The following is a 15917-nucleotide window of genomic DNA, read 5'->3' as shown; positions in this document are numbered from 1 at the left end:
CGATCCTCCCGATGACCCGGAGAGGAGGCTGCCGGTGCACCTGTGGCCCTCACCGCAACCCCCGTCCCCCCGCCCTGCACCCCCACACCCACCTGGTCCCTTTCCCCATCTGGAAACTGGGGAAAGATAAAAATTGGCTCATCAACACAGAAAGATACGGCCTTCCATGTTCTTTGTGGTTCTCTTCCTGCCTCTCCAGGAATCCGTGCCAGGGGGCCTTTTGGCTGTAAATTGTCGAGAGGTGGGCTGGGCTTGTGCTGCAGTCCAGTCTCCGAGGGGACGCTGGGGCCCTGAAAAGATCCTGCCTCGTGTGTTCCTGGGTGTGCCTTCGGGGCAACACCCGCCTGGCATCCTGCTGTGGGGGGCCCTTCCTTTCCAGATGACTGCTGTGGTTCAGGAAGCAGGCAGAGCGCGGGGGAGGAGCAGAGGGCGGCCTGGGGCCCCCTGCCCTCCCGGACCTGCCCCCTGCCTGCCAGGAGAGAGAGGCCTGGGAGGTCTGTTCTCACAGGGACAACGTGCGTTTCAGACACCAGCTCCCCCTTCTGCAGTCACTTCCCGAGGTTTCGCAGCATAGTTTCTCTTTCAGGGGCCCAGACCTGCTGAAGAGAGCTCTGAGAAAGTGGCCTCCGTGAATTCTCTTGGCCTGTTCTTTGTTTTCCCCCCAGATTACAGAAATACTGTGTGCGCACTACACAAAATAGAGATGTTTCAGAAAGTGCAAACCCCTCAGTGATGCTCCTGGAGAGAAGGCCGTGTCTACAGGGGCCTCTTGGTGTGAACGTGCAGAGTGCTCATCTGATGGGTGTCAGTACTGTGACCCCGCCCCGGAAGGGCGCTGTGGAGCCCAGAGGGTCCTGCTGCTTGTTTTTCCTCCTGTCCCTCTCTCTGCCCCTTCCCTTGTCACCGCATCGCTCATGGCTGCACGTTAGACGGTTTCAACGTGGCCTTGGTTGAGCAGTTCACCCACAAGAGCCACGCAGCTCTTGGCAGTTTCTTAGTTTTGTGGGCAGCTCAGCAGCCGGTCTGGTTTGAAGTCACCTCTCTTGAGTGAGTGAGTGACTGAAAGTCGCTCACTGGTGTCCGATTCTTTGCAACCCCATGGACAATACAGTCCATGGAATTCTCCAGGCCAGAATACTGGGGTGGGTAGCCTGCTCCTTCTCCAGGGGATCTTCCCATCCCAGGTCTCCCTCGTTGCAGGCAGATTCTTTACCAGCTGAGCCCCCAGGGAAGCCCGTCGCCTCTCTGAGACGTCTATAAACGGCTTATGCTGAGGCCATCAAACCCTGAGCTTTGATCATTTTGTTTACAATACTCATTAGGGTCTTGAGCCACAGGATTTTAAGAACAGCGATTAAAAGACAGAGATCTCTTCAAGAAAACAAGAGATACCAAGGGAACATTTCATGCAAAGATGGACACAATAAAGGACCTATGCACCTAATAGAAGCAGACGATACTAAGGAGAGGTGGCAAGAATACACAGAACTATACAAAAAAGATCTCAATGACCCAGATAACCACGATGGTGTGATCACTCACCTAGAGCCAGACATCCTGGAATTCGAAGTCAAGTGGGCCTTAGGAAGCATCAGAACGAACCAAGCTAGTGGAGGCAATGGAATTCCAGTTAAGCTATTTCAAATCCTGAAAGATGATGCTGAGAAAGTGCTGCCCTCAATATGCCAGCAAATTTGGAAAACTCAGCAGTGGTCACAGGACTGGAAAAGGTCAGTTTTCGTTCTAATCCCAAAGAAAGGCAATCCCAAAGAATGTTCAAACTACCACACAACTGCACTCATCTCACACGCTAGGAAAGTAATGCTCAAAATTCTCCAAGCCAGGCTTCAACAGTATGTGAACTGAGAAATTCCAGATGTTCAAGCTGGATTTAGAAAAGGCAGAGGAACCAGAGATCAAATTGCCAACATCCATTGGATCATAGAAAAAGCAAGAGAGTTCCAGTAAAACATCTGCTTTACTAAACTACGCCAAAGCCTCTGACTCTGTGGTCACAGCAGACTGTGGAAAATTCAAGAGACTGGCCTGCCCTGCCTCCTGAGAAACCTGCATGCAGGTCAGGAAGCGACAGAACTGGACACGGAACAGTGGACTGGTTCCAAATCGGGAAAGGAGTACGTCAGGCTGTATATTGTCACCCTGCTTCCTTAACTTATACGCAGAGTACATCATGTGAAATGCTGGGCTGGATGAAGCACAAGCTGGAATCAAGACTGCCGGGAGAAGTATCAGTAATCTAAGATATGTAGATGACACCATCCTTATGACAGAAAGCAAAGAGGAATTAAAGAGCCTCTTGATGCAAGTGAAAGAGGTGAGTGAAAAAGCTGGCTTAAAACTCAACATTCAAAAATGAAGATCATAGATAGCATCTGGTCCCATCACTTCATGGCAAGTAGACAGGGAAACAGAGTCAGACTTTATTTTTCTGGGCTCCCAAATCACTGCAGATGGTGACTACAGCCATGAAATTAAAAGACGCTTACTCCTGGGAAGAAAAGTTATGACCAACCTAGACAGCATATTAAGAAGCAGAGACATTACTTTACCAACAAAGGTCTGTCTAGTCAAGGCTATGGTTTTTCTAGTAGTCATGCACAGATGTGAGAGTTGGACCATAAAGCTGAGCACCGAAGAATTGGTGCTTTGAACTATGGTGTTGGAGAAGACTCTTGAAAGTCCCTTGGACTGCAAGGAGATCCAACCAGTCCATCCTAAAGGAGATCGGTCCTGAATATTCATTGGAAGGACTGATGCTGAGGCTGAAGCTCCAATGCTTTGGCCACCTGATGTGAAGACCTAATTCATTGGAAAAGACCCTGATGCTGGGAAAGATTGAAGGCGGGAGCAGAAGGGGACGACCGAGGATGAGATGGTTGGATGGCATCACCAACTCAATGGACATGAGTTTGAGTGACCTCCGGGAGTTGGTGAAGGACAGAGAAGCTGGGCATGCTACAGTCCATGGGGTCGCAGAGTTGGACACGACTGAGCTGAAGAAAGCAGAGGCTTCTGCAGGCCGGCCACGCCCCCCGGTCCTCAGGCCCCTCAGCACCTCCTCACTCCGGTTCCTCAGCCTCAGATCATCAGACTGCCCACCTGTGGGATACAGGGCTTGGCGTTTCCTCCTCACCTGTCCGCACGGTGAGACCAGTGTCACAAGTGTTGGTTACTGTCCCCTGAGCGGCCGTGTGCCGTCTAGAGATGCCCCGTGTGTTTACTCTGTGAATCTTCCCTGTTGTGCTGATGGTCGGGGGATTTGACGTGGACTAGGAAACTCCCTTGGGGGACACTCAGTGTGTTGGTCAGTTCCTCCAGTCATCTCTGAATCGCACGTTCTCCGCCCAGAGATGTCCTGCTCGCCTGCCTCCAGCTCTGCCCCACCCCCCACCCCTGGACGTGTGACCCCAGGGCGGCCGGGTACCAGGCACAGCCCTCTGGGCCCAGGCCAGCCCGCGGGGACACTGAATGGGGCTTATTGAGGCTGGAGCCACCATGCACGTGGACACACGTTCTCCAGGCCAAGCCCCCCAGGCCCTCCGGGCATCAGCGGTGCCCTGTGCCCGAGGAAGCTTCCCCGGGGAGGGTGTCAGCACCAGCCTCCCCTCCCGCTGGAGAGCCAGTCTTGCGGCCTGTTCACTGTTTCCACTGGAAACTGTTCTGTGAGGGGTGACAGCCTTTCCTCTGGGTTTTGCCTTTCGAGGGTTCGATGTAAACCTTCTGAGATGTTTTACAAAGTATGGACTTGGGACGGGCAGTGGACCCCAGTGCCCAAGCCCAGAGTCCCGTCTGCCGTCTGCACTGGTCAGGATGCCCCGTGGGTCACACAGGTCAGATGCCAGCGAGGTTTTCCCAGATGGAGCCCTGTGCACCCACCAAACTGGACATCACCTGATCTGTCTGCTGGGGGCTGGTATGTTTCTGGGGGACGCTTCTCGCCCCTGTGGTCAGACCAAGTGTTGCCCAAAGCGGTGCCGAACGCGTCTGGGACTGGAGCCCGTGCCCCGGCGCCTCTGCACTGGTGGGTCCTGCAGCTTCTTCAGGAGAGACTCTCAGGAGCCCCCTCTCCGCACCCCCATCCGAGTTGAACCCCCATGTGCTATGGTGTTTGGTTCCCTGATGGACACATTGGGAAACCTGACGCTGAGTGTGTAGACGTGTTACCAGTAAGACGCTTTCCCTCCCCTCCCACCTTACCTTAAAAGCTTGGGTTTTGTATGTTTGGTTCAAAATGAAATTCAGAAAGAGCTGCTTTTATTACTGCTTCCTACCTCTCAGCAGCTGGTTTATTATTGTTGGTTAAAGTGTCTGTACTCGCAGAACTTAACCTGTCTCTGTATCTGCGGAGTCTAGTTGAGAGGGGAATGATTCCTGAAAATTCCCACCTGGGTTTCTGGGATTCCTAACCCCAAAGGGGGTGACGGTAGTGGAATTCATTATTAATATCAACTGCCCCCTTTTTCTCAGACACAGTGTTTTACTTTTTCCTTCATCCCTCCCTGAGATCAGTAACTATCTCTTGAGCCCCTCCTAGGAGCCACAGAGGGCTCCCCACCTTGGAGGAGCAGGGCAGGGAAGCCAGAGACAGCAGCCCAGCCAGAGAGGAGGCTCTGCGTGTGTGTCCAGGAAACTGGAACAGAGGGCTTTGATATGAACTTGACTTACGGGGGAGTTGGGGGCATCTTGTCCCGTGGACAGTGAAGGGAGACGCCCTCCGGGGCTGTGGGGAGTGGGCCTGGGAGGCCCCCCTGCAGGTGAGGCGGATGCAGGGGGCGCTGGGGATGCGTGGAAGGAGACCGTGACCACCGAGCTCTGGTCAGCCCCCAGCTCGGGGCACTTCAGCCCTGGGTTTGTGACCCACTTTTAGAGTTTATGGCGGTTTTCTCTGAATACTTTCAATTTTCAAAATCAAACTTTACACACGGCTTGACAACCGCAGCCTGCTTGTTCGCGGCAGGAACCCGGCCACGCCTGTTGGTGGAGCCCTGGGCGGGGCGGCCTTTGCGCCGAAAGCACTGCGGCACGGAGGGGGAGCCCCGCCGCTTGTCGTCCCCGGACAGGCGCGCGGTTTCCCACCGGAGGGGGGCGCGGGGTGGGGGGACCGGCCGAGCACGTGTCTCCGCGCGGCCTCCCCTCGGGCGCCCCCGTGTGGCCGAGTGAGCGCACCGCGCCCCCTCGGTGCAGCGCGGACGTCCGGTTAGGCCGGACCAGCGGCCTCCTCCGTCCGGGGTCGGACCTCAGGACGTGTCCTTTCTCTCCGCAGTGTCCCCAACTCCTGCCCAGCCAGCCCCCGAGGGGCCGGCTCCTCCAGCTACCGCTCCGTCCAGAACGTGACCTCCGACCTGCAGTTGGCCGCAGAGTACGCCGCGAGGGCCGCTGAGCAGCAGGCCGACACGTCCGGAGGGGACAGCCCCAAGGTCTCAGCCCTGGGCGCGCTGGCCGGTGCCCCGCAGGCGCAGGTGTCCCTGCCCCCCTCCCCGAGCCCCGTTTGTCCTGTCCGCGGGCGGGTCAGCTCCAGAGCCTCCTCACGGCCTCCGGGAGGGCGTCAGGCTTCTCACCTCTTGGCTTAGTCTTAGTTCATTCCCATCAGACAGCTGTCCTTAAATCAGTTTGCAGAGGAGGTGAGAAATTTCAGAGTCAAACGTGACTTTCCCCCATGAGGCAGAATCGGCTCCTCCTAGTCTAAACCCCCAGGAGGAGGTGGGGGTGATGTTCTTAGACACCCCGAGAACCTGTGTCCTCGCCGGAGAGGGGTGGCTGGATTGGAAACGCCTCTCTCCCGGCTCACCCCCTCGTCTGTGCCCCCAGGACGAGTCGAAGCCGCCGTACTCCTACGCTCAGCTCATCGTGCAGGCCATCTCGTCCGCGCAGGACCGACAGCTGACCCTGAGCGGCATCTACGCACACATCACCAAGCATTACCCTTACTACCGCACGGCCGACAAGGGCTGGCAGGTGAGCCCCTTCCCAATCCCCGGGGCCATGCACTGTGACCGCCCCCCCCACCCCGAAGTCCACATCGACCCTCCGGGGAGCCCACGGACAGGAAGATGTCCCCAGGCTCAGGGCACGGGGCGCTCCTGTGTGGCCTTGCAGACACGCCTCCCCGCTCTCCACAGACCCTTTCTGGTTCAGGTTCATAAGGCCTTCATCCAGTGTGTTAGTTGGTTCAGCACGCTTTCTGAACCTGGCGTCCCCCGGACTAGAGCTTGTCCTAAATGTTTTGGCTTTTCTGTGAGGGCTGCTCGTGAGTCCTGCCGAATTTTCACAGGCACGACCGCTGTGACACCTGTGCTTGGGGGCCCCTCCAGCCCTGACCCCAAGCTCAGGTGGCCGGGCCCCCGCGCGGGTCAGACCCACACCCGCCGTGACCGGTGACTCCCCGCTCTGCCCACAGAACTCCATCCGCCACAACCTCTCACTGAACCGCTACTTCATCAAGGTCCCTCGCTCCCAGGAGGAGCCAGGGAAGGGGTCCTTTTGGCGGATAGACCCTGCCTCGGAGACCAAGCTGGTGGAGCAGGCGTTCCGGAAACGGAGGCAGCGGGGCGTCTCCTGCTTCCGCACCCCCTTCGGGCCGCTGTCGTCCAGGTGAGCCCCGCGGCTGCGGCCAGTGAAACCGCTTCACCTTTTCTCGGAGAGACCAGCTCGGCCCGAGAGGCAGGGAGGGGGTGTCGGCCGGACTCCCATGATGACCTCTGCTCTCCGGGTGTCAGTTTGTCCCGGGGGCGGTTCCCAGCAAGCTGCTGTTCTTAATGTAGAAGCACAAGCCGCTTTCCTGGGGGCCTGGCCGGGCCCGTCGGAGGTGAACGCGCTGGTCGTGGCCTTCGCTGGGCCCCGGATCATGGGCCTGTGGTTTATGCGGCAGGCGGCCGGCTGTGGCTACGGAGCGTCAGGGTCGGGCAGCAGTCGGACGTGCTCACTGCCACAGTCCTGTCTCCCCATCTCCTAGGAGCGCCCCAGCTTCACCCACCCACCCCGGGCTGATGTCCCCACGTTCCAGTGGCCTGCAGACTCCAGAGTGCCTGTCCCGGGAGGGCTCGCCCATTCCACACGACCCTGACTTTGGGGCCAAGTTAGCTTCTGTTCCCGAGTACCGCTATTCCCAAAGCGCACCCGGTAAGCCCGGCCTCGCCCTCTCGTCTGATGTCCCAGGACTCAAAGCTGCGAGCCCCCCAGCAGGGCGCGTGCGGGGCCCCGCTGACCCGGCCCCTCCTCTGCAGGCTCTCCGGTCAGTGCCCAGCCGGTGATCATGGCCGTGCCGCCCCGGCCGCCCAGCTTGGTGGCCAAGCCCGTCGCCTACATGCCGGCGTCCATCGTGGCGGCCCAGCAGCCCTCGGGCCACGCCATCCATGTGGTGCAGCAGGCGCCCCCGGTCACCATGCTCAGGGTGGTCACCACCTCCGCCAGCTCCGCCAACGGATACATTCTCGCCAGCCAGGCCGCGGCAGGGGGCGCCCACGAGGCGGCGGGCGCGGCTGTGCTGGACCTGGGCGGCGAGGCGAGAGGTGAGCTGCCTGTACGGTCACCTTGGTGGGTCGCATCTGGGTCTCGTGGGTCTTCAGAAGGTGGAGTCGTCAGCCTGGGCCATGGGGCTCAGGCCATCTCGGGCAGGGTGTCTCTGTGGGGCCGCCTCTTGTCCCTTCCCCTGTTTTCTGGGGGGAACGTTCCCATGAAGCAGCGCTGATCATCTTTTGAAATGCCACTCCCCGCAAGCAGCATCTGGGGCACCGGGCACCCCTGGACTAGGTGTGTGGCCTCAGACTGGAGCCCCCCAGTGAGGGCTCCTTAGATGTCCTTCAGAGCGAGAGTCACGAGTCCTGAGTTAGAAGTCAGGGTCCCAGGGGATTAACGCAGTGACTGTTGGGAACACGAGCAGTGCTGTCAGAGGCCCTGGAGCCAACACTAAATCAAGCAGCATCTTAGGGACGGCTGGCGGCTCATCCCAGCAGTGACGTCCCTTCTGATCCCGTCTTAACGACAACATTTTGGTGAGAGAAAGCTAGGTTATAGCTCCAGGTGCAAGTCATTTCATTCCAAACAATACGCTTGCTTTCTCAGATTAAACTTGCTTTGGTCAAAGTATGCAGTATTTAAATTTCTACCTGAAACCCTGTGGCTTGTATTTCTCTTGTTTCAAAACATTCCATCAGTGGGGGTTTCCTGCTGAGAACCCAGGTCTTTGCCCAGTGTCCAGGCTGTGGGACCTTGGCCACCCATCCCCCGGGGGCACCCCCGCGGGGCCGTGACCGTGGCTCTGATGCGTGCCGCCCCCACAGGCCTGGAAGAGAAGCCCACCATCGCACTCGCCACCATCCCCGCCGCCAGCCGGGTGATCCAGACGGTGGCTAGTCAGATGGCCCCGGGGGTCCCGGGACACACGGTCGCCATCCTGCAGCCAGCCACGCCAGTGACCCTGGGGCAGCACCACCTCCCGATCCGCGCCGTCACTCAGAACGGCAAGCACGCCGTCCCCACCAGCAGCCTCGCCGGCAACGCTTACGGTGAGGCCCCGCCTGGGGCGGCCCCCTCTCTGCCCGCCTCAGCCCTGAGTGCCGGCCTGGCCAGGGTCAGTGCAGCGAGCGTGTCCCCCCAGTTCCTCCGGCCAGTGTCCTGAGCGCTCACTCTGGGTCCGGGCTGGGATTTGAGGCCAAGGCAGCCCCGAGGGAGCACAGTGCAGGGGCAGAGTCAGAGGGATGGGAAGGCACTTGGCACCGTGCAGGGGGCGGGGGCGCTCCGAGGCCCAGGGCCCGACCCGCTGGGGTGATGTGGGAGCCGTCAGGGTGTCCAGGGGGATCCTGGCACGGAAGCAACCGAAAGAGGGGGCACAGGGTTGGAGGCCCCGCGTGGTGGGGGCCAGGAGGGGCTCTCCCCGGGAGCTGCCTGCTGGCCGTACCCGGAGGCGCCAAGCGTGCCGGGGAGCGGGCCCCTCGCCTCTCCCTCCCCGCCCTGGCGTGGCAGCGCTGGTTTGCCCAGCTCCCCAGCGTGACTCTCTCTCTCTCCACCCTAGCCCTCACCAGCCCTCTGCAGCTCCTCGCGGCCCAGGCCAGCTCGTCCACGCCAGTGGTGGTCACACGCGTGTGCGAGGTGGGGCCCGAGGAACCGGCGGCCACCAGCACGGCGCCCCCCACCGCCGCCTCCGCCTCCCCCACCGGGGAGCCCGAGGTCAAGAGGTCCCGAGTGGAGGAGCCCGTGGGGACTGTGACTGCACAGGCCGGCGTGATGGCAGCCGCCGGCGCGCAGGGCCCCGGGACCGGGGAGTGACGTCGCGGCGTGGAGGTGGAGTGGGACACACGCCAGACGGAGCTCCAGGGCCGGAGCGGGGCGGCTGACCCCGCCGCCCCTGGGACTGAGATGGGCCGAGCTCGGGGCCACACGGGCGGGCAGGACGCCTCCATCCGCCTGCACCCGGACACTTGTCCTCCCGCACCTGTCTCCTACCCCCGCTCTGGTTTCAAACAAAAACACATAAACGCGTTCAGACAGCTGATTGTACGATTCTGGAATTCTTTGTCTTTGTTTCCTTCTCCCCCCCAGCACCACCTTATCTCCCCAAGCCTTTCGCCAAGGGCGTGGGGAGAAGGTCACAGCCCAGCGTCTCCGGGAACGTGTCCAGGCGGCCCGGCCCTGCACAGAAGCCAGGCTCCCAGAGTGGTCTTCATCCCCAGATGGGACGGAAGCACGGGCCGGGGGCACCAGCCCTGTCTGTAAGCGACTGGACCCAGGCGAGAGAGACGCAGAGCCGCCAGCTGTCAGACCGTCCCTGTCGCTGCTGCTTCTAAAGTGACCCCGAAAGTGTCAGCATTAACTGGATGGAGGGGACGGGTCTGGTCTGGCTTTGGGCCCCATGTGTTTCCGGTTTTGTTGAAAGGCGGAATTGAGGCTTCACCGATGGCCTGAGACAGATGAAGAAGGGATCGCCAGTTCCTGAGGTTTCCACCCGTAGACGGTTTAACAGCTGGGAAGGTGTGGGTCTTCCCGGCATCAGTCCCCACAGAGAGAACTCTTGCCGCTCCGTCTGCTAACTTCAAGGAAGACCGACGACCTCCCGGACTGGAGCTCAAAGCAGGAAGCTGTTTGGATGAGAGGTCTGCCTGCAGCGTCTGCCCTCGTCCCGGCCACACCAGCTTGCTGGGGGCAGAAGGAGATGGCCACCTCCGCGGGAGGACTGTCATGCCAAGTGGCACCGTTTCCTGGCGGCTCTGACGTCTGGGCGCCCCGTGGCTGCCCACCCAGCCTCCTCACCAGCTACCAGGGTCTCTACTGCCCAACAGCTTGCCTGCCGTTACTGACCAGAACTGGCTCTGCCGCCCCGGCGTTCTCTGTGGCTTCCTGTCTGGGGTGAGTGCAGAGCGTGAGAGTCAGCGGGTCGAGACAGGCCTCCGGCACCGCTGGGCTGGCCCCGCAGGTCCTGGGCAGGGCTGGGGGGCCGTCGTCTCTTTCTCTTCCATCACTGCTCAGCCTGGGCCTGCTCGCTCACAGACCGTCCTCTGGGCCACAGCTCGCCTCCCCCGGAGACAGACGCCAGGCCAGCCGGCCGGAGAACCCGCCCCGCTCTGGCCCCTCCGCCTGGCCCGACCAGTCTGGCCCGACGCCCTGTGTTCTGACTTCGAGGGGTTTGGGTTTCTGTGTGTTATCGTTGACACCCTCACTGTTTCATTCTGGCTGTGGTTCAGGGAGAAAGGAGTGGAGGCGGGAGGTGTGCGTGGTTGGAACTGGGAGGGAGACCGGACGGGGTGTCCTCAGGGACGTTCTGCCACGTGGCGAGCGTGTGCCTTTTTAGCTCCTTCTGGGCAGAAGGGACCCTGTGGGGCCAGGTCCAGGGGACCAGCCACTCCAGGTTCCTGGTGAGCCTCTGGGTAGCTTTTGGTCATCTCCCCAGACGGCCCATGGCACCCGCCAGCACTTGTCCTGAGACCAGGAGGTCAGGAGTGGGCAGCTCCCCAGGGAAGATGCTGCTGTAGCCGGAAAGATCCCTGGTCTCCTCAGAGTCCCCCAGGCCGTGGGTCCACACCTGCCCCCGCCACACGTGTCCGCAGGAGCCAGAGCGGCCAGGAGAGCCGGGAGCCATGGCCTTCCACACACCTGGGTTGTGGCATGTGGACTGACCCACCCGAGGCTGGAAAGTCAACCTGGCCTGACACTGGGGCCATGGCCTCCTCGGGCCACACAGGGGCTGGACTCTGCAGAGGGTAGGCTGGGTGGGCGGCTCGGGCCCTGTCATCACAGCAGCTCACTCTCCATCCGGGTACCAGGCCCGCCTGTCCGGCTGCACTCCACAAGTCGTCACCTTTACCAGCGCCAGACACGGGAGGGCGCCGCTCTGCACGGCGGGGAGTCCCAGAAATCCCTGCCCTTACCCTGCCGAGCGCCCTCCCCTCCGGCCAGTGTCACCAGCTCGCGGGCCCAGGGTGGACACTGAGTGTCCCTCATCCGCCACCTGCATCTCTACGTGAAGCTCCGGGTCGCCTGGCGTTGTCGAGTGTGGAGCCAGTGGTCAGGGTTCAGACCATCTGTCCCCCCCCGCCCCCACCCCAGGATCCCCTATGAGGTCGGATTCGCACTAGGGGGCCCACCCGGGCCGGACACCGTCACCACCTCTTCCCTCGTGGCAGGGGATCCACAGTCTTTCTGCCGCCTGGGTGGCTCCCGTTCGCAGTGTGCTGTTTGTGGGAGGTGGTTTTTTCTACTTCAGAATTAAGCCAAATGGAGAAGGTGAAAAGTGGACGTCTGAGCTGCTAATCAGCATGCACTGGTGATTCTCAGGCGGGAGGAGGTGGGCTTGGTGGGGCCACCAGGCTGCTGGCTGCTTACCCAGACCCCGCTGGGCCTGGAGGGAGATTGGTTTAGGTCACAGCAGGCCTTGGTCAGCTGGCGCTCTCACTTCCCCTAAAGAAAGGTCTGCGTGGACGGGTCAGAGTGAGCCTCCCGGCTCCCAGGGCGCGTCCCGAGGTCTCTAGACAGAAATTCCTTCAGTGGCCCCTTGAAATTTAGGGGGAGAAAGAATTTTTTGGCTTTTTTTCTTTGGTCAGTTTCTTCCTTTTTGGAGGCAAAGACAAGACGGAATGTGAGCGTGTGTTAGAGAAGAGGGTCCTTTGCGCGAATCCTTTAGGGTTTAGCCTGAGGGGCGGTTGAGGCGGAGAAGGAGCTGTCTTCTTCCCAAGCCCCAGGTTCTGCTTTGCCCGGAGACGGCTTCGTCTGGGATGGGGACTGCCGTGCCCCCGGGAACAGGCTTCGGGCGCCATCAAGCTCACGGCTGCCTCCCATGGCTTAAGTGCCAGCTAAGCCGCGCGCTACCTGTTCCAGAATAAGTTACCAAAAATGATGGTGAGGCGGTGCAAGTAGGAATGGATGGAGCTGCTAGACAGGCCCCGGGGGGGGGGGGGGGGGGGCGGGGGTGCCAGTGGGAGCCGAGCCCTCGCGGCCAGCTGCTCGAGGCCGCCCTCGGGGATACCTCTGCCCAGAAGCCAGGTAACTTACCACGCGTCATTTATGTTACTCACACGTGCTGCTACGAGGCGGGGACGGACCCCAGGAGGAGGGGGCTCTCTGGGGGGTGGAGGGGAGCGGTGGCCTCTGTCCATGGTCCTCAGGCTGCTCACGCGTTTCGTGAACTCTTCTCATCTCACTGGTCCCCTCCTCCAGGCCTGTTTGCATCATGCGGACCTGCCCTTCCCGCCGGGGCCCCAACCTCTTGCCTTTTCTCTCACCCCCAGAAGCTGCTCCCCTCTGGGTCCGAGGGCCAGTCTGGGCCATCCGTCACCACGCAGCCCCTGGGCTGGCCTCATCTGACCGTGAGGGGCCCACCCGGAGTCACCGCCGCCCTTCAGCATGCTGTGTTTGACACACACCACGAGCGTCTGCTCTGAATGTAAACAGAAAGCCGGCCCGTTGGCTGAGTGTGTTTGGGGAAAGTAGTTTTGCTCTTCTGCTGAGGACGGTCACTTGCCGCCCCCCAGCACCGCCAGGCTGTCGGGGCGACCCTGTGGAAAGCCTGTACGCTGGGCTCAGGCTGAGGCTCCGCTCTGCCCCCACACACGGGGTCATCCCCTCCTGCCCTCATCCCCGGGGACATAGGAGACTCAGCAGAGGGGAGAGGTTGGAAGGATTCGTGTCTCTGGGTTTGACAAGACCGCCGCTCCGTCCCCATCGTGTCCGAGTGAATGTCCCAGCAGCCGCAGTGAGGTCTGATTGTCTGCAGAACTTGCCCTGCCCCTGCCCCCAGCTGCAGGCCTGGCCCCGCCCCCAGCTGCAGGCCTGGCCCCGCCCCCCAGCTGCAGGCCTGGCCCCGCCCACCACCGGGAGACAGGAGGCCTCCTGCAGGCTCAGCGCTGACCAGGAGGGACGTCTGTGCTCTTGTCTTCACGCGGCCCTGAGCTGGAGACCTCAAGTAGGCGAGCCTTAGGGTGCTCAGCGTCTTTTCCTCTCCCTCTCAGTATTCTAGGGAAGACTGAGGGCTGCAGGCACTTTGATTTTAGGCATCTTTCTTTTTCTCCAGGGAGGAACCTCGCTCAGAGGATTTCATTCATTCCTTGGACCTGCTTGTCATGCGGGAAGCAACTGGGAATAGGTCCTGAGAAGACAAATTCCGGAGGGGGAGGCGGGGAGCGGCAGCAGACAGGCTTCTCTACTTTGGTTAATGGGCTGAACACTGGCTGCATGGGACCCCTCACCCCCACCCCCGCCCCCAACCAGCCGGTTACACCCTTCTTCTTCTTCTTCAGGTTACACCCTCCATCACCCTTTTGCTCCCAAGGGAGACAAGAGGTCTTGAAGCTATTATCACTCTCTTGCCCCAGATGCGTTATCTTAAGAGTCAAAATAGAATTGGAAGAATTCTAGGTCATTATTCTTTGTTTGAGATGCTTTTTCTGCAATCGGTGGCTCATTAGACTCATCCAAATATTTATTGGTGGTTCACTCTGCATGAGAAACAGTAAAAAGTGCAGGGGAGTCCAGACCCAAGAGGGATGTGGTTGTTTAGCACTGTGACCCCCCTGGGCTAACATCTTGGTGGTCCCACTCGCTAAAGATTCCATGCTGCTTATGTGAAGGTTTTTCTTAGTTGCTGGTGGCTCAGCTGGTAAAGAATCTGCCTGCAATGCGGGAGACCTGGGTTCGATCCCTGGGTTGGGAAGGTCCCCTGGAGAAGGGAAAGGCTACCCACTCCAGTATTCTGGCCTAAGAAGTCCATGGACTGTATAGTCCATGGGGTAACAAAGTTGGACACGACTGAGCAACTTTCACTCACTTACTTACTTTCTTAGCTGCAGTGATAAGACTGGCCCCTCTCAAGCTGTTGCCGTGACCCCCAAGGAATGCTATGAGCTGTCCCCAAATTCTGAGCATATTGGCTGAGCTGGAATGAGGCCTGTGAACCTGAAATGGATTTCTTGTGCATGAAGTTAACTGGCCAAAAGGCTATGGAACTACGCCTGTGGCTTCTTAAGATCTTAGCCTCTAAATTTCTGATTTAAGTTGGCCAACAAAAGTTATAGGATTTAAAAATCAAACATTCTTAAGTCTGGCCTCTCCCAGCTTCCTTCCAGGATGGGCTTTCTGGGTACCTGGTCAAGGGGGACCGACCCTGCTTCGTTTCTGCTTTAGGACAGGGACAGGGAGGAGAGACGAAAGTGTGTCCTTGATTCTTGCTTATATTCAGACCCAGATCCCGAGCAGCTTGACGCGGGTGGGCAAGGGATAAACCCAGCACTGATTGTGTTTTCTTATCTGACAATTAGCCTGTAAAGATCCTTTAGCGGGGGCGGGTGTTGTTAGGGGTCGTGTCTGTGTGCATTTTTGGTTTGTTTTTTTTTTTTCATGGTGGCCGTCTCAAGTTTTTTCCACAATATGTTTAATCATCAGTGCTTTAAAAAAGTGGCAGTATCCTGTAGAGTGGGACTTAGGCTCCGTGGTGTGTTGGGTGGGAGGCTGAAGTCACGTCACGTGGCCGTGTTTCACCGTCTGCATGTGGGTTCTGGCCTCTGGGGCACCCAGCAGGGACACACACCCCAACACCTGGGCAGGGCGGGGGGGGGGGGGTGGGTGCAGGTAGGGGGGGACTCACCTCAGCTAGGCCGGCCTGCATTTTCATTTCAAATGGGATACAGTATTTTTTTTTTTAATAAGGAGCCATACTTTTTTAAAAAAATGTTTGAGATCTGAATGTGATTTCTAATTGTACCAGACGTTAATGTTTTAAAACTATAACAAAGTTTTAAAATTTCTACTTTTTTTTTTTTTCATTTAACTGTTCTTTTATCTATTAAATTGTTGTATGTGGACGGGGAAGTTTTGTCTCTCCTCTTAGCATTTGTTTCTATAACCAGAAATAAAATTATATATTAAAGAAACGACATCGGGCTCCGTGTGGTCTTGTGAGCACTGCTGAGGGACAGACGGACAGATAGGCAGGTGCCCCAGACACTCAGCTCCCCTCAGCTGCGGGGAGTCGCCGCCTGCTCTTTCACTGTTCAGTTGTTCTGTTGTATCCAACTCTTTGCAACCCCATGGGCTGCAGCACCCCAGGCTTCCCTGTCCATCACCAACTCCCGGAGCTTGGTCACACTTATGTCCATCGAGTCAGTGATGCCATCCAGCCATCTTATCCTCTGTTGCCCCCTTCTCCTTGTTCCTTCCATCTTTCCAAGCATCAGGGTCTTTTCCAACAAGTAGATGCTTTCTCCTGGTGCTGCCAGATTGACAGATCACCAGAAGGGGGCGCTCAGGCATCGGCGCTGCAGGCCGCCTCTGACCAGGGTCTGATGAAGATTCGTCACTGATCCGTCCTCGTCAAGGTTCCCCAGTGTTTATAACTCATGTGCCTTTCAGATCGCGCAGTGGCCTGCGGTGCTAACTGAGCTTCCAGCACCTCTCCTCCTCCTTCTGGAACTCCA

At 59.0% G+C, this 15917-nt stretch overlaps 1 protein-coding gene across 2 annotated transcripts in view; it reads left to right on the top strand.

Moving 5' to 3' along the window:
* Positions 1-15377, top strand: part of FOXK1 (forkhead box K1) — a 52691-nt gene extending 37314 nt beyond the window's left edge. The window contains exons 3-9 of one of the 2 annotated variants that reach the window (XM_043455151.1): positions 5285-5480; positions 5830-5976; positions 6419-6612; positions 6974-7140; positions 7245-7529; positions 8301-8525; positions 9032-15377. In XM_043455151.1, the coding sequence (XP_043311086.1) occupies positions 5285-5480; positions 5830-5976; positions 6419-6612; positions 6974-7140; positions 7245-7529; positions 8301-8525; positions 9032-9285 (1468 nt within the window). In that variant the 3' untranslated portion in view covers positions 9286-15377. The remainder of the gene's footprint in view (positions 1-5284; positions 5481-5829; positions 5977-6418; positions 6613-6973; positions 7141-7244; positions 7530-8300; positions 8526-9031) is intronic. The other variant, XM_043455152.1, reaches the window with a different exon arrangement.
* Positions 15378-15917: the final 540 nt, after the last annotated feature.

This window comes from Cervus canadensis, chromosome 32, assembly GCF_019320065.1.
Source record: "Cervus canadensis isolate Bull #8, Minnesota chromosome 32, ASM1932006v1, whole genome shotgun sequence".
Taxonomy (NCBI): domain Eukaryota; kingdom Metazoa; phylum Chordata; class Mammalia; order Artiodactyla; family Cervidae; genus Cervus; species Cervus canadensis.
The sequence above is the reverse complement of the archived record's forward strand: the minus strand, read 5'-3'. Positions and strand labels throughout refer to the sequence as shown.